General features: G+C 41.5%; 1 protein-coding gene across 1 annotated transcript in view; it reads right to left on the bottom strand.

Annotated features, from left to right (window-relative positions):
- Positions 1-24,159, bottom strand: part of tmtc2b (transmembrane O-mannosyltransferase targeting cadherins 2b) — a 177,527-nt gene that overhangs the window by 15,834 nt on the left and 137,534 nt on the right. The window contains exons 8-10 of the mRNA XM_021601864.2: positions 19,519-19,640; positions 11,350-11,431; positions 9,203-9,317 (exon numbers count right to left, since the gene is read on the bottom strand). Of these exons, the coding sequence (XP_021457539.1) occupies positions 9,203-9,317; positions 11,350-11,431; positions 19,519-19,640 (319 nt within the window). The remainder of the gene's footprint in view (positions 1-9,202; positions 9,318-11,349; positions 11,432-19,518; positions 19,641-24,159) is intronic.

Raw genomic sequence — 24,159 nt, 5'->3', positions numbered from 1 at the left:
TGTCGCTGGGGTTGAAAACTAGGAAGGAGGCCTAGGAAGGAGATTATCACAGAAACCCATGTGAAAATGTGTTGCAAGTTTATGTACTTTACACAAATTGGGAGCATCATATCATGATTTTTAATTGTACTGTACAAACACAACAACAAAACATGCAGTGCAAACAATATAGTAATGTAAGGTAAAGGCACCTCTAGACAGATGGGTAGCCTGCAAATCCCAGAAGACTAGAAGTACTTAGAGTCTGTAGATTCTCCAATAAAAGTTACAGTCAAAACAAGAACGTTCTCCATACGCTCATCATCTCTATCCACAATATGCTACGCTAGTAAACTTAGATTACTGTCCTACCTGACTGTGTGACTCTTTCCCTTTGGCCAAGAGTTTTTCCGTTTATTCATATTCCTATAAATCAGAAATCATTTTTACAACCCGCAGCTGCATTTCACTGATGGTAGCAATTGTCTCACTGCAAACAGTTTAACTTTGACAGAGTCAAGGACAGAGTCAACGACTGCTGGCTCCGGAGTCCCGAGTCGTAATGATGAAAGCAAGACCATCTGAACTGAACAGGGCTTTCATTAAGCCTGTCTGGCCATATTAAGGAATCCTCCTCCATATTGCAGCGCTATACAGCCACTTTCACATTCCACGACTAGCACGACAACACCCCGAAGATATCCATACCTGAGTTATCGCTGAACCAAGAAAAAAAACTCATAGTCTGTCAAAAGAGACTAATACCTGACCTACAGGTTATTCTGCAGAGCATAAGTGCTGTCATATTCTTGTTGAACTTTAATCAGAACACGTTATGATTTCAAGTTTCAAGTTTTATAAGACGTATGTACGGGATATGCATGGTATACATCGTCTAACAAAATCCTTACTTGCAGGTCCTTTATCGATAACGAAACAACAATGAGAAATAATAAAAGATAAGAATATGAACATAACGTTTGATAGGTCAAGAGGCAAGAGAAGCAGTTCTGATAAATTCGCAGTACTCATCTTCTCATGTCAGTCTGCGTTATTGAAAGCAGCATACATCGTGCAATTCTAATAATAGCAAAAACCCAAGTTCTCTCTAGAATCCAATATTTCAATCACCACAATATCCAGCGGTAGGGAGGAGTTTCCCTCATTCAATTTTCATTTTGCAAAATCAGAATGTCACATTTGAGATGCTAAAACAAAAAATGCACACAAAAAAACGAATGATACACAACACCATTAAGCTTCCTTTGAGACCAATGTTGTTAAGCAACAGTGGTAATGGCTGGTCAACAGACATGGGTGGATGCTTTCACCGTGAGGTGACACCAGTAGTAGTATGAGGGACTGGGATGGAGTCTGTGGTGTGAAATGATATGGTGAAGATGTTTTGTACAGACATGCGATCAAACTCAAGAAATGAACACAGCTTGCCTTCACCATCTGTCATACTATATCCAGCAATGAGGATTGAGAATCATTGAGAATCCTTACTCAGTGCAGAGAGCCCTGCCTCCCTCCAATAACTGTTGATACCGTTCAGTCCAAGGCCTTTGTGTAGGAGGTGTGGATACTGGCATGTGTCACTGTTATTCACAAGTTATCACTATGAAAACTCAAACACACTGTTTTCTATTTTCGACTTGTGACAAAATGCACCTTAGTTTGCAATTTCGTCATGTATAAACTGGGGCACTGGCATTTTCCAGCCCTAATGCCTGGTTCTGCAATTTACCTGTCTAACATCAGCTTGCTTGCGCTGTGGTTGGAGGAGTGGCAATATTTATAAACAAGGGCAAAAGTGACAATTTCACACAGCTTTAAGGGGTGGGTCGAAATGTATGGAATGGGTACCTGGAGGAAAATGGGAGAGGGTCATGCTTTTTCAATTTCACTCAAGGTGAGGTTTTTAAAATTAGTCCAGGGTAGGGACATTCAATTTGCAATTGACAAAGTCAAAATTTCTCTGTTTTAGAATGAGTTGCTTATTAGGCTATATGTCGATGTGTGCCTGACGCCACCCCTCATCTCTGATTCTCCGCTGGGTGCACAATATCAAGTGTGCTATAGGCTATTTAGTGTGGTCTCAATCAAATTAACAATAGCCTATACAGTAGGCTATAGGCTACTGATGTGCATGCTTGGAGAAGCACAGATCAAAGTTATATTTCTAAGATAGCTGATGGGATGGTGTAAATAAAACTAGGCTGCATTACACACCGCAATGGATATTCCAACCCTGAGCCCTGGCCTGCTCTGCTCTTGCTGATCAAAACCTTTTTCGTGTGTGCTGCCCAACCAATGGCTGTGCTGTGTAGGACTACAGTGGCAGTTCAGGAGGAGAGTCAAAGGCTTCTTCTAAAAAATGTTTTTTTGCAATATCTTGTGTTCTTACTAGCCTATAGCCTATGTTCTGTTCAGTTTGAGAAGGAGAGCAGGAGCACAAAGATGAGAAGGAGCACCGGAGGTCAACTTTGATAGCTTGTTACAACTATAATTTATTTAAATTATTAGAGTTATTGACCTCACAATAAGCCAGATTCTAGTAACTTTACATTGTGGTGCTGAAACAATCAACAGGAAATGGGCAGCTTATGGTGCTGAAAGTAGGCAATGTTGAATAGGCATAATTTATTTCAACCCTTAATTTTAATTACACTTTATTAACAACAAGAGGGCTTTGTGTTGGAGCCTATTTCTTCCTACTTATGAAATAAGAGGTAGGCCTACCTGTTTGACAGACAAAATGAGTCTAATAGCTGCTATATCCATAGATATACAGTGCCTTGCGAAAGTATTCAGCCCCCTTGAACTTTGCGACCTTTTGCCACATTTCAGGCTTCAAACATAAAGATATAAAACTGTATTTTTTTGTGAAGAATCAACAACAAGTGGGACACAATCATGAAGTGGAACGACATTTATTGGATATTTCAAACTTTTTTAACAAATCAAAAACTGATAAATTGGGCGTGCAAAATTATTCAGCCCCCTTGTAGCGCCACCTTTTGCTGCGATTACAGCTGTAAGTCGCTTGGGGTATGTCTCTATCAGTTTTGCACATCGAGAGACTGACATTTTTTCCCATTCTTCCTTGCAAAACAGCTCGAGCTCAGTGAGGTTGGATGGAGAGCATTTGTGAACAGCAGTTTTCAGTTCTTTCCACAGATTCTCGATTGGATTCAGGTCTGGACTTTGACTTGGCCATTCTAACACCTGGATATGTTTATTTTTGAACCATTCCATTGTAGATTTTGCTTTATGTTTTGGATCATTGTCTTGTTGGAAGACAAATCTCCGTCCCAGTCTCAGGTCTTTTGCAGACTCCATCAGGTTTTCTTCCAGAATGGTCCTGTATTTGGCTCCATCCATCTTCCCATCAATTTTAACCATCTTCCCTGTCCCTGCTGAAGAAAAGCAGGCCCAAACCATGATGCTGCCACCACCATGTTTGACAGTGGGGATGGTGTGTTCAGGGTGATGAGCTGTGTTGCTTTTACGCCAAACATAACGTTTTGCATTGTTGCCAAAAAGTTCAATTTTGGTTTCATCTGACCAGAGCACCTTCTTCCACATGTTTGGTGTGTCTCCCAGGTGGCTTGTGGCAAACTTTAAACAACACTTTTTATGGATATCTTTAAGAAATGGCTTTCTTCTTGCCACTCTTCCATAAAGGCCAGATTTGTGCAATATATGACTGATTGTTGTCCTATGGACAGAGTCTCCCACCTCAGCTGTAGATCTCTGCAGTTCATCCAGAGTGATCATGGGCCTCTTGGCTGCATCTCTGATCAGTCTTCTCCTTGTATGATCTGAAAGTTTAGAGGGACGGCCAGGTCTTGGTAGATTTGCAGTGGTCTGATACTCCTTCCATTTCAATATTATCGCTTGCACAGTGCTCATTGGGATGTTTAAAGCTTGGGAAATCTTTTTGTATCCAAATCCGGCTTTAAACTTCTTCACAACAGTATCTCGGACCTGCCTGGTGTGTTCCTTGTTCTTCATGATGCTCTCTGCGCTTTTAACGGACCTCTGAGTCTATCACAGTGCAGGTGCATTTATACGGAGACTTGATTACACACAGGTGGATTGGATTTATCATCATTAGTCATTTTGCACGCCGAATTTTTCAGTTTTTGATTTGTTAAAAAAGTTTGAAATATCCAATAAATGTCATTCCACTTCATGATTGTGTCCCACTTTTTGTTGATTCTTCACAAAAAAATACAGTTTTATATCTTTATGTTTGAAGCCTGAAATGTGGCAAAATGTCGCAAAGTTCAAGGGGGCCGAATACTTTCGCAAGGCACTGTATATATATATATTGTCAGCCAATTCTTCCACCCACTATGCACTCTTTGAAAAGCCTACCTTCGTGTCAGTGAAGGGCTGTTAAGTTTAAACCAGGACTGGAATTGAGGGGGTATGAGAGGGTATGCCATAGGCTTACCTTTATTAAAGAAAATTGGAAAAAAAGCACAGGCCCACCCCTTGTTAGCTTAAGATTGAGATTTTTTGTTGTTGTACGGATCGTTTATATAAAGTGATCTGCAACAGTGCTTTGGACCGCGGTGCTTTATGCTACGAAACAAGCTGTCAAATACCCAGGAAATACGTGATGCAGATGGGTATATCATTGTTTCGTTTCCTTGACATTCAGAGGCTGAGCTACAATCTTCTATAGCCGAAGACACAAAACATGTACTTGGGAAGTAATCTAATTCTGTCACTATAAACTAATTAAGCTATTCACTTTCTGTACAATAGAAGATGTTTAAACCCAAGACAGCTTTTAGGGAAACACTTGTGACCTTCTCTCGTTGGGTTAAGCCACGGAAGAAGAGCAGCCACCAATTAAAGCTGACATTTTTCTGCGTCGGTAGGCGTACTCTGTCTGGGGTGGAAAGGTCGGGCCTAACTTTTGAAAGTACCATGCTCAGATTCCTAATGACGTCTTAGATTGAATTATTTGCAAACAAGACATACTGATTTGACATTAGAGAAATATGATAAGATGAACACATAGGCATATCTCTGTCTATTCTTAGCCTGTAATTTCGGTATTTTGTGTGGTATTAAAACATATTCTGCTAATACTAAAATGACAGAATTGCATTAAATGTTTATAAAAAGGCACATTTTTCTCAGACCTGCAAACACGATAACAGATTAATGCAATGCTTTTACTATAAAGGAGACTGTATATCTGTATATTTAAGGCTCTGACCTGTCCAAGAAGTGAAGGTAGGCATGTTCTCTTCTATCCACTTGATGTTTTAATCATTATTTTGGGTATAGGGGAGAGCCATCCAGTTTCATTTCAGAGAGGTCTGATTTTCGGAGAGGTCCGATGTAACCCTTATTATAAATAACGTTCACTCGCTAATGGGATGTTTTAAGACCCACAAAAAGCAGGTCTTAACAGTTGATTTTGGCATGGAAGAGTTGTGCTTTTTGTGCCGGTGCATCTCATATTCAGAATCATAAAAAACATGATTGGTTTCCCCCCATTTCGTTTAAAAACAAAGCATAGCCTTAATCAAGGCTGGTTAACCAAAATGTGTCTTCCCTCTGAATCAGAGAGGTGTGGGGGGCTGCATTAATCAAAGTCTTCGGCGCCCAGGGAGCAGTTGTTGTTGGGGGTTAACTGCCCTGCTCAAGGGCAGAACAGCAGATTTTTCAACCTGCTGGCTCGGGAATTAGAAACAATTACCTTTCGGTTTCTGTCCCAATGCGCTTAACCGCTAGGCTACCTGCCGCCGTCAGGTTTACAGCATGGCATAGGCACATCTTTTTTTATCCTGGCCATTTGCCAAGTAGCCTATGAATAAAGGGGTTTTAAATGGTCTACTGAGAGTGCTGTGAAATATATTAGAGATTTTTACCCTGATGCTTTTTCATTATTCACAATTCACATACCCGCATACTTCATTATGCTTGTTCAAGTAGACTACCCATTTCCATTTTAAAGAGCACCCCTCGTCCGATTACCAAAGACACGCTACTCCAAACTATTCACTTCTCCTATAATGCCATATCAACAGCATTTTGTTTGAGAATCTGCCTCGCACAACAATACAAATAACAGGAGCCTATTATTTTTTATAGATGTGTGAATGCTACGCATAAAGACATTTAGGTCGACATGTGCACATTTTATACAAGTGCCATTGTACGAAAGAAGCGATTTATGATATCATGCTTCTGACCACACACTATTTAGAGATGTTGTTGTTTAAAAAAAACTGATTGCTTGTTTTCTGTTTCGTATCAAGCCCTCTGCTACCCTTACCCTAGACCTAGGCTAAGAAGGCTGGTTCCACAGCAATGTACTGTCTTTTTTATCCTGGCCTTGCAAAGTAGCTATCCATAAAATCTGTTTAAATGGTCTATTTCAATTTCAGTGCCTTGAATTGAAAATATACTGCACATTCTTAAACATACACACACACATATGTCTACCTGCATACTTAATTTAGCTTGTTCAAGTATCCATCCCCATCTCCAAAAAGCGCATCTCATCCGGTTACCAAAGCTGCGCTCCTCCAAACGTATTTAAATGATTCAGTTCTATAATACAGTACCAATGGTAGGCCTAGGCTATATTTTTCTTATTTTCTTATTGCCTCATACATACAATACAATTTACAGGAGCCTAGTATTTTTTATTTTAGGAGAAGAGTGATGCGTAAAGACATGTAGGCTAAGCTAGGCTCATTGAAGCCAATTACAACAATGTTATGTTGACTGCCAACTCTCCAAACATAGTAGGCTATTGAGCAAACACTGGATGTTGATTGGCCAGTGAGTGGCCAAGCCCTCGTCACACCTATAACTTGTTATTCCTCAAAACCCAGCCTTTCACGCTACTGTGAGCTATTGTGCTCATAATTCCGGCTGTGAAAATAGCCAAACATATTTCTGACACACTACAGGACCTATAGCGCTACTGCCAACCCTTATATTTAAGCGTTGGCAGTTAAAATAGAGCGCCCTGTGTTTGTGCAACTCGAGAAAGCAGAGCCCAAGCTAACACCGCAATTGAGCAGCATGGATCATCATTTATCAACTAAGAGTTGAATAAACAAATACTTCACACAAAATTACCATCATTCAAAGCAGTATTACTTATTTTCTCAACAATAACTTATTGCGTAACCTCATTCAACTGTTTAACAAATAGTCTTTCAAAAGTAACTTAAATAGTGTCCCATACCAGAAATTGTGCAGCGATGACAAATATGGGTTTGGTGTCTAACCGTGACCGTAACCATGTGTTGCGATAACCGCAATCGTATTCAGAATAGAATTTCTTCTCGAGAATTAATCTAATTCTATATAATTTTCAAGTCTATAAACATATCATTATCAGACTGGCGAACTGGAGAGCCGCCAAACCATTGTCACCAGACAAACAAGATCTTTCATACGAGGGGCAAAGGATTGCCAGGGGGTAGTGGCTTGTGAGAACACAGCGAGCACAATGAGAGAAGACGACAAACTTCTGCCGTCGGTTAGACCCAAGTCCTCTGAGATAAAGCTGCTGGGAAGAGAGGCAAGAGAGGAGAACTAGAAGAGGATGGAGTGGAAGAGAGGGAGGGAAAATAGGGATCATGAGTGAATGAAAATAAAGAACTCCCTGGATGAAACAATGTTGGAACATATTTCACATCAGCAACACGACCGCCGAGCTCTCTGTCGTCGAGCCCTGACAGTTGGTCATCTAACGATGCTTTATTAACCCCAGTGCAGACGCACAGACACACAAGTCAAACAGCCGGCAGCACAGTACATCCAACGCAGTTTCAAAAAACGAACTTAATGAACAAATTGCTTCAGCAACAACAGACAGTGTACGATATGTGTACTAACTACGGCGAGCCCATCTGTCTCGAGCAACAACACACACAAACGTTACACAAATGTTCCTTGTTCCTTCTGTCAAACAAGTCTGGCTTCCCGGAAGTGTGTTGTGACATCACACAGCTAGTGAACGGTGGGTCTGGCATGCAGAGGGATTTGAGCACTTAAAGGGCAGCATTAGCACATTCCCCTGGGAGACAGCACTCAGCCAGCCTTCCCTTCCCTTCGCCTGCCAGCTGATGCCGCTGCTCCGTAGCCCTACGAAGGTTTGGAATAACGTGCTGATTGTTTAAAGAAGGCCGGGGGAAATGGATAGTGAGGAAGTAAACTTGTCAAAGACCAAGGGCCCCAGAGAGCAATAAGAGAAGGTTTTCACATCTGAAAGCCCAGTCCCCCACCCTCCCTATTCAGATTCACTAGTATCCCCCACCAACCGAGGGCCTTTCACGTCTTGGTTCCAAGACAAACACATAAAGAACATGAGTTCCAGAGGAGCGAGACCCCATGCCAGCGCGGTGGTGGGGAGCCCCTTGCTGAGCCCAGCCTGAGACCCTCTTTATCAGCCAGGGGTCCGGACCCTGGAAGAGGCTCTGTAAAGCATGGCCAGCTGAGCTGGTGGTGCTGAACATCCCCCTGGATCAGAGTGCTGTGCAGTGGGCCACCATGTGAAAACCAGCTGGATAAAGACATTATATAGCACTGCATGACACAGCCTCTTTCTGTCTTTGGTAAAGAAAGTGAACTGCAAAAACTACCTCAGTGAAGCACAATGATTCAAGACATCGCATTAACGATTTTAGTAGTTGTAATTTCCCACAGCCAGCAGTAGTAATTCTCACACAGATAAACCCTGATTTACCCTAATAAGTCTAAACAAGGGACATCTCTAAACTAGTAAATATAATATTGTTGGCTCTAAGCTGAGCTCCCTCAGTCTGTGTGGCATACTGTAAATTGGCACGTTCCTCTATTTACACATTTACACTCGCGGCTTGCGCCTCAAACACAACAACTTGCGGCTTCCAGGAGAACTGTGAGTCAGACGCCGCGCTGCTGAACTTTGCTCTGATTTGAAACGGGCTTTTCATGAATGAGCCAGAAACAGCAGAGGGAGTGCAGAGGGAGGCACGTAGCTGCGTGGCGTTCTAAGACAAGATGGCAGCTCCCTGGCTACCACTGCAGCAACAGAGAAGGGGATTACAGCAGCCGGCAAAGTAAATCACACTGGCAGTAGAGCGCGGTAATCCCTGGGATGAAGTGTACAGACCGTAGACGCTCTCCCTCCCTCCCCCAGCTCTTGTCCCCTCCCCTCCCTCACAGTGTGTCCGTCCCATCCAACACTCACCTGAGCATGTGGGCTGCACTGAAGACAACATCAAACTCCCCGCTGTCCAGACGCGCCGCCTTCTCCGCCATCTCAGCCGCTTCCAGAAGACGAGACTCCTCCAACAAAAACTGACCTGGGAGCAGCCAGAGAGAACAGAAACACCAAGTTAAAATGCTGTATGTGGATGTATTCCTAGAGTGGGATGAATACTTGCTGGGAATATTGTGTTTGGCCCGTGGAGATAGGGCGGACAGCGGCCGGCTTACGAATGATTTGCTGAAACACAAGATACAAGCAGAGCGTACCATCGCTCTTTGGCCATCGCTCTTTGGGTATCGCTCAGGTCCATTTGTCCAATTAGGAGGATCTTGATAGATATGTTTCTCTGACATGTGCGTTGGGCCTGGCTGGAGTTCTGCATGTCTGAGGTGCAGCTGAAATTATAGAGCAGGGCCTTTGTAGCCCATCCTATTGAGGCTAGAGTGTGGATCCCTGATGGGGGCATGAACTGGGGTCGGACCTCTCGGAGAGGGTCAGGTTTGTGGAGGAATTAATAGCCTGTTGGTTTTGGTGAGCTCCACTACTGTACAATGCTCCCAGACCACTGGTGGAAACCAAGCATATTTTCCTAAATAGCTGCGGATGAAATGTAGACCTTGCTGCTACAGGTCTTAGGTAAAGGAGAGACCACTTCGGCACTGACTGATTTCCAATGTATTGCAGAGCACCTCCATGTTAGAAACACTGCTATGGCAGGGGATAGATTTCAATATGTCAACGCTTGTTTTATTGGAGTGGTTAAGAATACGTGAAAGCTGTTCCTTAAAATATCAAGACATTTTTTACGAAAGATTGATCACACGGTACATTACCACAAATTCTTCTGCTGGCACTAGCTCTCAAACCCACATTTCAAAGAGGACACTTGAAGTGACCTTAGTAGAGATCAAATTGGTTGTTTCTCGTAAGATCAAATGGTGTTCAGCAGAAAAGACATGTCAACTGTCACGTTCCTTCTTTCCACGTCTGTGCACATGTCATATTTGAGAACAATGTGAGGAAATTGGGGTTTATCTTCATTGGTCAATAGTGTGAATATTCCCTCACGCTATCCTCCCCAACCAGCCACGTACACAACCTTAATACAGGAAGAGAGGTCAGCCAGCATTGCTAACTACCTGGAAGGGATCCAGTCAAGATGTGTGTCTTTGTGTGTGTGTGTGTGTGTGTGTGTGTGTGTGTGTGTGCGTCTCTGTGGATAGGCTTTGGTTCAAAAACCCACAAGAGAGAGTGGTCCTGAGAAATGACTTGTTCTCGGAGTTGGGCTCAATTCAGATTTTTTTTTTAAATATATTTTTTATAAATCCAATTCAAGTAGTAAACAGGATACAGAATTGCAATTTTGAATTAGAATTAAAGGAAATACCTCTTCTATTCTACCTCAAATATCGCCTCTATTCTATATTAGGTCTAGTCTATAAAAATATGCATCTTGTACATAAAACATCAAACATGTCGTTATATACATACAGTATTGTTGAAAAAAATGATTTTCAGGACAAACTCTTAAACTGAATAATGAAGGAAAACAAAACCTGTAAGCAAATATTCTAAGTTATTATATTTCAATAATCACTTAGATTTTGTTCAATATGGAGGGAAAAATACTTAATTAACCCTCAAGTTGACCCCGATGCTTTCAAAAAGAAGCCAAACAAATGAAATGGTTGGTGGAAATATAATTGTCTATTCTAAGCACTAAGGTTAAAAGAGTATATGAACATTGTTTCCAGAGAAAAGTTATTTATTCTTTGGTATCTGGAAGTGTGACCTGTCAGATTTAATGAAACTCTCATGTTTTATGACTGAGTGGAATTTCTTTGAATTGCACTGAATTCAATTCTACTTCCTGCCACTCAAACTCAAATAAAAATTCTACATCCTGTGGGGTTTGGCCAATTCAATTTGAATTTCAACTCATGAGTTGAATGAGGTCAGAACAGTGTAACATACAGATATTATTTGTTGTAGTGCAAAAGTACACTATTTGGTTGATTCAACGGGGCCAATGGGATGTCAGAAGATTAACCTTAGTATACAGTATAAACTTTATATCATTTTGGTAAATCAAAAGAAACACCAAAACACCAAACTGTACCACTTACCATAGTGCATATAGCAATTTCCTTTAGTGGGGTCTAGTTGGATGGCCTTCAGAAAGTACCTCTCTGCTCCGGTCTTCTGACCCTAAGAAGGGAGATTAATTAGATACATTGTTACTATTTTTTGCCGTTGCTATGCCATCAATTTCAATGTAAAAACATAATTTTACGTGTAAAAGCTGATTTTGCCAAGCCACAAACTAACTGTAACATTAAATCTTAATACGAAGACATAAAACACATGTAACTACATTATTCTTTTAACACCTTCTGTCATCCTACGAAAGATTTAATCTCAAAGTACACAGTGTCATGCTTGGCACAGTTGACTGCCTGGTCTGAGCATTTAATCATAACACACTTCTATCTGTACAAATAACACTTGTATGACCGCAAAAGCGGTGTGTGTGGTCAAACTACTGCAGCTGAGAGAGCGAGACCAAACAGACACGCACACACACGCATACAAATGCACACACACACACACAGTACGACATAGAGACATAGATCTTGAGAGAGGGCGTGGAGAGGCATGCTGGGTTACTCGAGCTTGATGAGGGGCAGCAGCAGCAGTGACAGATTGGGGCCCAGAGGAGCCAGCCCCCCGGGGGCCTCAGAGAGCTGGACCAAATCACTGCTAACACACAGAGGCTCCAGCCAGCACAGCTGCCTCTCTGTCTCACGCACACAACACTGGTCTCATCTGTGTATCAGCTGCACTCTGATCAACAATACATCTATATTCTATAAACATAATGCCAGTTATCAATCATTGCCTATAGAAATCTAAATATAATAAATGCCACAGCATTTTAGATTATGTAAAAAAAAAAAGCAGCAAGGACTCCCTTAATTTTACAGTACATATGCCAGTAACTATAATAAATTATGTTTACGCATTCCATTATATAGAATGAAAGAAGACAACTCCTACATTTGAATTGCAAAGTCTTAAAAAAAAAACCATTTATCTAAACACTGCAATCCGATATGGATTTTATTTCACCTTTACTTTATCAGGGAATCATACTGAGACCAAGGTCTCTTTTACAGATGAGCCCTAAATTACAGAAATGACAGAAAATACACACATCAAAATACTGTATAAATACATGCCTCCATTTTTTCACTGTGCTGACCTTCAATAACTCAAGAAGTATCCACAAGTGAAATATTTGAGTGTAATATTCATTGATGTGATGGAACATTTTACGAGCAAGGCGTGAAAGTGACAGTAACAGAGCCAGTGCGAAAGGCATTATTTCTGTATGCTTTCACACTCAAATTCACAAATAGTACAAAGCACTCAGTTGAGGAGCAGCTGGAATAGTCATAACATCAGCATATTTCTGTTTACTCAAGTTCAGACAAAATGTCTGGCAGGAAACCACGTTATGACAATTTAATGCACTGGCTCTCATTGTGCGTGTGGTTTTGAATGGACTCGGATAGTCTAATGTTCATTTCACAATATTGATAGAGAATCTACAGTGTATGAGGTACATACATTGCAGGTTTGACTGAGAAGTGAGGAACTCTCTTTACTGATAAAAAGTTGTCAGGCAATGTGTGGAAAATGACTCCATTGATGTTCTCATGTTTTGAATCCATGCTTTGCCTTATCAGTCTTAGGAGTTCTCTGAGCAGATTGTTGAATGAAATCCAGCTGCATAATTTCAACACATAGAGCCCATCAGCTTTCCCTCTCACAACTGTCAGGTATCCAGATCAAAACTATATTTAGTGTGGTGGATTGCATGTAGTTGTCACGATCATTTAGATATGGATTTGGACCAAGGTGCAGCGTGGTAGGCGATCATCTTACTTTATTTAAAATGAACACCCACAATACAAAACAAACGTAAAGTTCTGCAGGCTACACAGCACCTATACAAAAGCAAGGTCCCACAAACAAAAGGTGGAAAAAAGGTTGCCTAAGTATGATCCCCAATCAGAGACAACGATAGACAGCTGCCTCTGATTGGGAACCATACCCGGCCAACAAAGAAATAGGAAAACTAGACTGCCCACCCTAATCACACCCCGACCTAACCAAATAGAGAAATAAAAAGGCTTTCTAAGGTGAGGGCGTGACAGTAATAGAGGTCATCATGGATCCACCTGTACCCAAATACCCGACACCCGATGCTTTCGATATACTTTGTATCCCTCATTTACTCAAGTGTTTCCTTTATTTTGGAAGTGACCTGTAATATGGACGAAGAGGTATTGAAACAAAATGGAATATAACGTTGCGAATGAAGTTCGGAATGACACAAGTTCATGTGTACAACATCTGAAGACCTGCATCACTATAGTGAGAGCTTATAGTGCAATTTCTAAAATTATGTATTTGAATGTTTTTGGAGCATTTTTTAATGTATTTTTTCTTTGGGGGCCCCATACTACACAATGAGGATGAGGAACTGATTTGCTGTTTGGGGTAAGTTTCTATAAAACATGTGAAATCACTAAAAAGGTTTCTGGACCCATCTATAATATGTAATTTACATAAAAAAAATAGAGATTTGGTTGTAAAAATAAAACTTCTTACTTTAACCGACTTTAACTGAAGGAAGGGCCAGTACAGATTTGAATGTGAAATCTGCAGTAGAGAGAAAGATGGAAATGTTATAATCTATGCTGCTGCTCTTGCTTTTTAAGAGAGCGGAGCATGGCACCTGTATCTTGTTGTTGTTGTTGGCCAATCATAAGTCATCAAAGCAGCAATAATCATAGAGCCTCTAGATATCTAATCAATGGAAGATGGAATTAAAAGTTAAAGGAGAAGGATAGGCTACAACGACCAAGAGCCAACAGGTAGGCTGCTACTTAATATTCTGAATGGAGTTGTTGTTATTTGTAACTGTAGGATGAGAAAGGTCATGCACTGCAGCCTCAATTAGCTTAACTAGCTTCTCCCGGTTTGATGCAGTCAAGACAGGTAATCATATTTGATGATAAATAAACTAGCTATGGCAGCTAAACTACTATAGCGCGAGTCAGCTTGGTTGGTTGCTGTCTCTCGTCTCTCCCTTCCTGTTCCCGTGTCACTCGCTCACAATACGGCCCCTCCCCCGTCTGCCAGAGCGGCACCTTTCTCTCCCTCCTCTCCCCCTTTATCAGCTCTGGTTAATTTAGTAGGTTAAAAAAGGACTTTTCTGCTGTTTCCCTCACGCGGATCGGGTCTGGATCCGACCAGGTCTTTACAGAATGGATCTAGTTGTCATCGGGTTCGTTCAGAAAGGGTCTCTATATAAAATCAATGAATTCATGCATATTGTTTCTGGGTGGGAAAGCCCCAGAACCATTTCAGAACGAGTTCAACTTTCTGGACCCGTGAAGTCCTCTAATATGTAGCCAATGCTCTAAACCTGTCTGTGCAGCAAACACAGTAACAGCAGTAGAGAGAAAGCATCATAATAACTATGTTTGATGGATTGCCTGACAGCCTGCAGTGTTTGGAAGAATCTCTCTCTCTCTCTCTCTCTCTGACTGTTTGGTGAAGGGGCTGTTTGGTAAGGTGAAGAAATAATATGAAAAAAATCCCTGCCACCCATATCCACTTCCTATTCAGTATCAACTCATTATAGAGGTGCAATATCCTGTTTTCACACATACTGTATTTATTGTTAGTGTTGACCCCCTAATCTCCCGGTGACATCAGACGCGGAACAGATGTGTATTGCCGCTCTGGCAGCCACCAAGGTAATTATGAATGGAGCCTGCATCACACTAGGCCCGGAAATGACTTGTGAATGACTGAGTTCAATAACACACACCACCACGGTGCATATCTCCGAATGACACCATCCTCCACCATAATCGAGCGAATCACATCCCCCAATGCACTACTAACCCTCTCCATACCCACAAACCCCTGCCAGGATCTGAACCTAGGACCTCTGACTGGACAGCACAGACTTGCACAGATTTGCAGATGTTATCACAGGTGCAGCAAAATGCTTATGTTTCTAGCTCCAACAGTGCAGTAATAATATCTAGCAATACAATAACCAAATAACCGAATAAATAAACATACATACCTGGGCCGTTTTAGATACAAATGTGTGCTGGGGCTGGTTCAGCCACTGCATTTTACACTATGCTCTGTTCTTTCAAAATCATCTCAAGGTTAGCTAGCCTGTAAGTCTGACAGCGCTCTCCTCTCCTCATCCCATAATTTACACCCAGAGGAGAAAGGAGGCCATTGTCTATCTTTGCCTGAGATCCAGGCACACGGCCCCGAGCTCTGAACTCCCCACTTTCCTCTAAATCAATAGCCCTTTCTTAACTAAAACATCTACTTCTCACTCCTTATCAAATCAAATCAAATGTAATTGGTCCATACACATATTTAGCAGATGTTATTGCGGGTGTAGCGCATTGGTTGTGTTCCTAGCTCCAACAGTGCAGTAGTATCTAGCAATTCACAACAATACATACACACACCTAAAATAATGGAATTAAGAAATATAAAAATATTAAATCGAGCAATGTCGGACTGGCATTAACTAAAATACAGTAGAATATAATACAATATATAAATATGAATGAGTAAGGCACGAAGTAAACATTGTTTAAACATTATTAAAGTGACTAGTGTTCCATTATTTAAGTGACTAGTGTTCCATTATTAAAGTGGCCAGTGATTCAGTGAGTTTTACCCTGCCTGACATTTTTCTGCTTCTTTTAGATAGTGTTTTTCACCCAGTGTATGCTGTGACAGATGTACATTTCAGAGATTGTGTCTAGTGGCTTCTGTTAATCCTTACCAATTAGTGTCAGCTAACGGTCACCCCAGCACAAGTTTTTTTTTTTATGCATGTGATGTCAGAATGCATTCACTGTTCCAAAATGTGATAGGCTTTACTGAGCCGGACAAACTTCTCTCTTCGATGAGAGCCCAAGCACATCCCCAGTGTTTCCCCAGATCAAGTTTGCTGACATTTGCGCAGTCTTGCACTACCTGGCACATTTTCTGGCCGGTGCTCGCATTGCCTTCATTGTTGTTCTCCTTACAAATAATAATTTTGGACATGTGTGCGTTCCTATCAAAGTAAGTGCCTTATTTTCTGTATATAGTGTTGTCGTTTCTACTGTAGCATACAGTATGAATGGAGCATAATGTATTTACAGTTTTATTCACATTTTCAAGTACTGGTGACAAATCATGCATTCTGATTATTGCATATATTGTAATGGACACCTATGATGTTGTCACGACTTCCTCCGAAGTCGGTTCCTCTCCTTGTTCGTGCTGCGTTCGGCGGTCGATGTCGCCGGTCTTCTAGCCATCGCCGATCCACCTTTCATTTTCCATTTTTTTTGTCTTGTCTTGTCTTCCTGCACACCTGGTTTACATCTCCTACTATTAACGTGTATTTAACCATCTGTTCCCTCCATGTCTGTGTGGGGTATTGTTTATTGTCCAGGTTTATTGTCAAGGTTGGCACGCTTCCGGCTGGTTTGCTCCGGGTTTTGTTTTACCAGTGCTTTGTGGCAGCCGGTACTTTGTTTTTGGGTTTTGTACTTTTGCTGCATCATTTGTTTCTGTGGGCATTTGTTTGTGACACGGTTGCGTTCTGTATTATGATTGCCTAAGTAAAGTGCTTTGTCCATTCATCTCTGATCTCCTGCGCCTGACTTCCATGCACCAGCTACACCAACCATTGACAGATGTGTGTAAAATAGTTTTTTGAAGTTTGTATGATGAGCTAAGCTATTTGCAATCTATGTTTTGCACCATGTTTGTTGACATTATACAATGCATTCTGGGTGTCACGTAAACGTCTGTCAGACCAAACATGTTATAACAAAATGAGGTAAATGAATGCTTCACTCATCTTTCAAGTAAACTTCCAGAAGTGAATGATGGTAGACGACACATCCCCTTTAATATAATTACATACTGCAAACTCATTTTGTCTCCTCTTCTTATCTTTGGTTTACGCGAAAAAACAAACATTGTGGCGTGCTCAAACTACCCATTGTCGGATTACTTTATTTTTAGAAATGTGTTTTACTCAATTATTATAAGAGTTAGCTAAACATGACTGCTTGTGTTACGTCATTTTTCCCACAGTTAGCGCTAGGACTAATGTAACCTACATTTTCCGGGTTTGGTGGATTGTGTTATGCTGTCGCTACTTCTATATATGTCTGAATAGTGCAATCAAAAACAAACTGGTCACATTCAGGACATAGCTTCTGTGAAAAAACAGTGTGGCCAGCTCAAACGATCATGGATACATTTAAGGTTAAATGCTGAATACTCTAGCTTCTCCTTAATACATTATTTTTCTAATAAAATGTAATCAGAACTGGCATACAATTGAAGTCGGAAGTTTACATATACTTAAGTTGGAGTCATTAAAACTCATTTTTCAACCACTACACAAATTTCTTGTTAACAAACTATAGTTTTTGCAAGTCGGTTAGGACATCTACTTTGTGTATGACACAAGTAATTTTTCCAACAATTGTTTACAGACAGATTATTTCACTTATAATTCACTGAATCACAATTCCAGTGGATCAGAAGTTCACAAACACTAAGTTTACTGTGCCTGTTAACAGCTTGGAAAATTCTAGAAAATTATGTCATGGCTTTAGAAGCTTCTGATGGGCTAATTGACATAATTTGAGTCAATTGGAGGTGTACCTGTGGATGTATTTCAAGGCCTACCTTAAAACTCAGTGCCTCCTTGCTTGACATCATGGGGAAATCAAGATGCTGGAGGAAACGGGTATTTATTTATCTTGATTGTCCTGGATAGTCCTGACCCAACAAATTAATGGGACTTGAAAAAATCTCCGGTAAAGCACTGGAAATGAGGGGAGACCGACAGGAAGGGCCTGGTCCTTCTTAAAACCTGTTGAGTGTAGGGGGAAGTATTTTGATGTTTGGATTAAAAACGTACCCAAATGAAACGGCCTATTTCTCGGGCCCAGAATCTAGAATATGCATATAATTGTCAGATTAGGATAGAAAACACTCTAAAGTTTCCAAAACTGTCCAAATATTGTCTGTGAGTTTAACAGAACTGATATTGCAGGCGAAAATCCAACCAGGAAGTGGCTTCTATTTTGAAAGCTCCATGTTCCATTGCATGCCTTTTCTCCATTTAAAAAAATAGCGAGAAAGATCACATCACGTCAGGGGATGGCTGGTTGCCAGCAGCGTTTTGCATGCACAACAGAGTGGAAGAGCCATTTTCTCTCTCTCTGCTATTGAAGAAGCTACTGTCCAGTTGAAATATTATCGATTATATATTTAAAACAACCTGAGGATTGATTATAAAAACATTTGACATGTTTCTACAAACTTTACGGATACTATTTGGAAGTTTCGTCTGCCCTGTCATGACCGCTCGAGCCTGTGGATTCCTGAACATAATGTGCCAACCAAATGGAAGTATTTTGGATATAAAAATAATCTTCATGGAACAAAAGGAACATTTATTGTGTAACTGGGAGTCTCGTGAGTGCAAACATCCGAAGATCATCAAAGGTAAGCGATTAATTTTATTGCGTTTCTGACTTTCGTGACTTTGCTGTTAGCTGTTTGTAATGTTTTGTCTGCTGAGAGAGATGTCCTTACATAAACACTTGGTATGCTTTCGCAAAAAACTTTTTTGAAATCTGACACGCCAGGTTGATTAAGCTGTGTTTTGCTATATTGCACTTGTGATTTCATGAAAATTTAATATTTTTAGTAATTTAATTTGAATTTGGCACTCTGCAATTCAGGGGATGTTGGGCACAAAAGGCAGCACGGTCTGGAGTTAGAGGATTCACATCAGATCAGTCAATCCACAGAGATTCCTCAGGGCTAATGGGTTTCAGACGCTGGTTAGTTAGCTCGAGCCATTTGCAACCTCTGTTGCTGAAATTGATTAGGGTTCAATATGGAGTGCCTGTTAAGAATTAGTCCGGGGATTTGGTAAAAGATCTTAAAAACACACAGGGCGGTCATGACATGGGTTTCAATCAGGAAGCTATCGCCACAGGATGATGGGGCACCTTGAGAAATGCAATGTTATCCTCACACAAGCCCGCACACATGCACAAGCCATTGATTAACTGCATACAGACTCTCGGGCTACTTGCGAAGCTGAAGTAGGATAAGAAAGAAGAGGAAGATAATAACGATGATGAAGAACAACTTACCGTGAGGGCGAGGAGTTTGCCGTAGGTCAGGTGTGCTGGGATGTGGTCTGGCTTGGCTCTCAGGGACTCTTTGTACCAGTGCTCGGCATCGGTCAGCTTGTTCAGTCTCATGTAGGCCTCTCCTGCGAGGGGAAGTGAGGGGTTGGGTCAAGGGTCAGAAGTTAAGGAGCAACACGTCTTCCCATTGTCTCACACATTCAATGACAGCTAGGGCAGTCATCCAGAAAGGCCCGCCATGACTACAGTGCTCTTTGAAACCCGATACCAAACTCGGGTTTTATTAGCTAATGGAGCTATTACTAGGACTAGGTTCAGGGACACACCCATTACAACATTGCTTAGTGACAATCCTGTAAAAATAATTATCAAACCTAAAGGTGGATTTTCAGATCCCCCATGTGTTTGTTAGCTGGAGTTCTGTGGGAGGCCTAATATACTTCAGGCCTAACGTACTTTGCTAAGACTGGCCTGAGCTGATCGGATGACATAACGCTGATGACATGAGTAGAAACACCCTCCCTGATCCTTCAGACATCATCTGATACCTCATCCAGCCCCTCACACGTGTTATAAGAACGCTGACGACACAGTTGGGTAAATGGGGAAAACACAAGCCAAAACAATGTTTTAAATGTAATTATCTCAGGAATAATACAGGGACAGGGGATGTGACAGTGATAGGTTTCACATGAACTTGTAACATGGTTCGTTTTTCAATCCACACCCATGTCTCGGCGAGGAGTGCCAATTACGGGATGTGTAATCTAAACTAGAGGACTGAAGCTAGATAATACACTGGGGATTATGGCTAATCATTTCCATTGATAAGAAACTGGAGAGAAAAAAACAGGTGGCCAGGGGTGGACTGGAACAAAAATCCATCCCTGGCATTTTAGCCACACCAGCCCACAACACTGCCACGTGTGTTATGTGTGTCAGGACACCTGAGTGACTAAACAAAATCAAATGGGGAACCCCTGGAGGTCGAGGCCCCTGGGCATGTGGGGCGGCAGGGTAGCCTAGTGGTTAGAGCGTTGGACTAGTAACTGGGTCCAGTTCTGGGTCCAGATCTGGAGCGTGGTCCACCAGTTGAGTATGGCTTCAGTACACTATAGTACAGCAATTCTCAACTGTTACTGTACCAGCGAATGGTGAAACAAAGTCCTCCTCCTTTTTTAACCAGCTCATGTTTAAAACCAGAACAACATGTAAAAGCACCACTGGAGATACAACTCACTCACTATAACTTTGCCGCTGTTGTCACTCTGTTGTGCAGTCTGTCTCTGCATCTTCTCTGCTGTCACTCTGTCTGTCCTGTCTGTCTGTCACTCTGTCTGTCCTGTCTGTCTGTCACTCTGTCCGTCTGTGCTTCTCCTTGTTCTCCTCTGTTGCCGCTCTGTTGTGCAGTCTGTCTCTGCATCTTCTCTGCTGTCACTCTGTCTGTCACTCTGTCCGTCCTGTCTGTCTGTCACTCTGTCCGTCTGTGCTTCTCCTTGTTCTCCTCTGTTGTCACTCTGTCTGTCTGTCACTTCTAAGTGTTAATTGCTATTACATAGAGAGCCAACATATTAAGGAACATCTGTGTCTCTCTTTTCTTCCTACTTCCAATGCACTCACCTCTGAGCTGTCTCTGCTAAGCCTAGCATCCTTTCCCATAGTACTGTGCTGGGCACAGCAACATCATAGTTGTGAATGAATAAACACATTTATTAGATAAAGAAGAACAATTACTGCCTAACAGATGACCATTGGCTCGTAATACCTTATGAAAGCCTAACTACACTGAACAAAAATATAAACGCAATATGCAACAATTTCAAAGATTTCACTGAGTTACAGTTCATATAAGGAAATCAGTCAATTGAAATAAATGCAATATGCCCTAATCTACGGATCTCACATGACTGGGAATACAGATATGCATCTGCTGGTCACAGATACCTTAAAAAAGAAGACAGGGGTGTGGATCAGAAAACCAGTCTGTATCTGGTGTGACCACCATTTGCCTCATGTAGCGCAACACATCTCATTCGCATAGAGCTGATCAGGCTGTTGATTGTGGCCTGTGGAATGTTGTCCCACTCCTCTTCAATGACTGTATGAAGTTGCTGGATATTGGTGGGAACTGGAACAGGCTGTTGTACACGTCGATCCAGAGCATCCCAAACATGCTCAGCTTCCAGGAATTGTGTACAGATCCTGGCGACATGGGGCCGTGCATTACCATGCTGAAACATGAGGTGATTGCAGTGGATGAATGGCACGACAATGGGCCTCAGCATCTCGTCATGGTATCTATGTGCGTTCAAATTGCCATTGATAAAATGCAATTGTGTTTGTTGTTCATAGCTTATGCCTGCCCATACCATAACTCCATGGGGCACTCTGTTCACAATGTTGACATCAGCAAACTGCTCGCCCACACAGCGCCATACATGCTGTCTGCCATCTGAAACCGGGATTCATCTGTGAAGAGCACACTTCTCCAGCGTGCCAGTGGCCATCGAAAGTGAGCCTTTGTCCACTGAAGTCGGATACAATGTCGAACTGCAGTGCAAGGCCAAAATTAATATTTAATGATTTGGCAACAGCTCTGGTGTCACGCCCTGACCATAGAGAGCTGTTTATTCTCTGTTGGTTGGGGAGTGATCGTGACTAGGGTGGGTCATCTAGGTGATTAATGGTTTATGTTGACGTGGTATGGTTCCCAATCAGAGACAGCTGTTTATCGTTGTCTCTGATTTGGGGATCATATTTAGGCAGCCATTTCCTCATTGTGCTTTGTGGGATCTTGTCTACAGTTAGTTGCTTGTGTGCACACCAGTAGCGTCACGTTTTGTTTGTGCTTGTTTGTTTTGTTGGGTGTTTTTCTATTAATTAAAATATGTGGAACTCTCCACACGCTGCGCCTTGGTCCAATCATTATAACGATCGTGACATCTGGTGAACTTTTCTGCAGTCATTGTGCCAATTGCATGCTCCCTCAAAACTTGAGACATCTGTGGCAATGTGTTGTGTGACGACAACTTAACATTTTAGAGTGGCATTTAACTGTATCCAGTACAAGGTGCACCTGCGTAATGATCATGCTGTTTAATCAGCTTCTTGATATGCCACACCTGTCAGGTGGATGAATTACATTGGCAAAGGAGAAATGCTCACTAACACTAACACAAATGTGTGCAAAATGTTTTAGAGAAATAAGCATTTTGTGGGTATCCTAACAGTTAATTACTATTACATACAGTACTTTCAGAAAGTATTCACACCCCTTGACTTTTTCCACATTTTGTTGTGTTACAAAGTGGGATTCAAATTGATTTAATTGTAATTTTTTGTCAATGATCTACTCAAAATACTCTGCCAACATCGATTTTTTTTATTTATTGTAAAGAAAATTGTGTATCATAAAACACATATGTCTTGATTAAATAAGTATTCAACCCCCTGAGTCAATCCATGTTAGAATCACCTTTCATAGCAATTATAGTGGTCAGTCTTTCTGGGTAAGTCTCTAAGAGCTTCCTACACCTGGAATGTGCAACATTTGCTCATTATTCTTTTCATAATTCTTTTATGTCTGTCACATTGGTTGTTGATCATTGCTAGACAACCATTTTCAGGTCTTACCATTGATTTTCAAGCAGATTTAACTCAAAACTGTAACTCGGCCACTGTCTTCATGGTAAGCAACTCCAGTGTATTGTCATGCTGAAAGGTGAATTCCTCTCCCGTTGTCGGATGAAAGCAGACTGAACCAGGTTTTCCTCTAGGAATTTGCCTGTGCTTAGCTGTATTCTGTTTCTTTTTATCCTGAAAAACTCCCCAATCCTTAACGATTACAACTATACCCATAACACGATGCAGACACCACTATGTTTGAAAATGTGGAGAGTGCAACTCAGTAATGTGTTGTACTGGATTTGCCCCAAACATAAAAATAAAATAAAATACAATTTTATTTGTCACATGCGCCGAATACAACAGGTGTAGTAGACCTTACCGTGAAATGCTTACATACAAGCCCTTAACTTTATTTCTTGAACTGCATTGTTGGTTAAGAAAATGTTTACTAAATAAATTAAAAAGTAACACAATAAAATAACAATAATGAGGCTATATACAGGGGCTACTGGTACCAAGTCAATGTGTGGGGGTACATGTTAGTCAAGGTATTTGTACATGTAAGTAGGAACACTTTGTATTCAGGACCAAAAGTGAATTGCTGGGACCTCACGAGTGGCGCAGCGGTCTAAGGCACAGCACTGATCTAGGCCGCGACCGGGAGACCCATGAGGCAGCGCACAATTAGCCCAGCTTCGTCTGGGTTAGGGGAAGGTTTGGCCAGCCGGGCTGTCCTTGTCCGATCGCGCTCTAGCGACTCCTGTGGCGGGCCGGGAACATGCATGCTGATACGGTCGCCAGTTGTACGGTGTTTCCTCCAACACATTGTGGCTGGCTTGTATGTTAGGTTAGTATTGTGTAGGGCGGTGCACAATTGGCCCAGCATCATGCGGGTTAGGGTTTGGCCGGGGTAGGCCGTCATTGTAATTAAGAATTTGTTATTTATTTAACTAGGCAAGCCAGTTAAGTTTAAATAAATAAATAAAATAAATAAATAAAACTACAATGCTGTTGATC

The sequence above is a fragment of the Oncorhynchus mykiss genome, chromosome 1 (genome assembly GCF_013265735.2).
Source record: "Oncorhynchus mykiss isolate Arlee chromosome 1, USDA_OmykA_1.1, whole genome shotgun sequence".
Taxonomy (NCBI): domain Eukaryota; kingdom Metazoa; phylum Chordata; class Actinopteri; order Salmoniformes; family Salmonidae; genus Oncorhynchus; species Oncorhynchus mykiss.
Note: the sequence above shows the minus strand (reverse complement) of the source record. Positions and strands in the feature narration are given on the sequence as shown.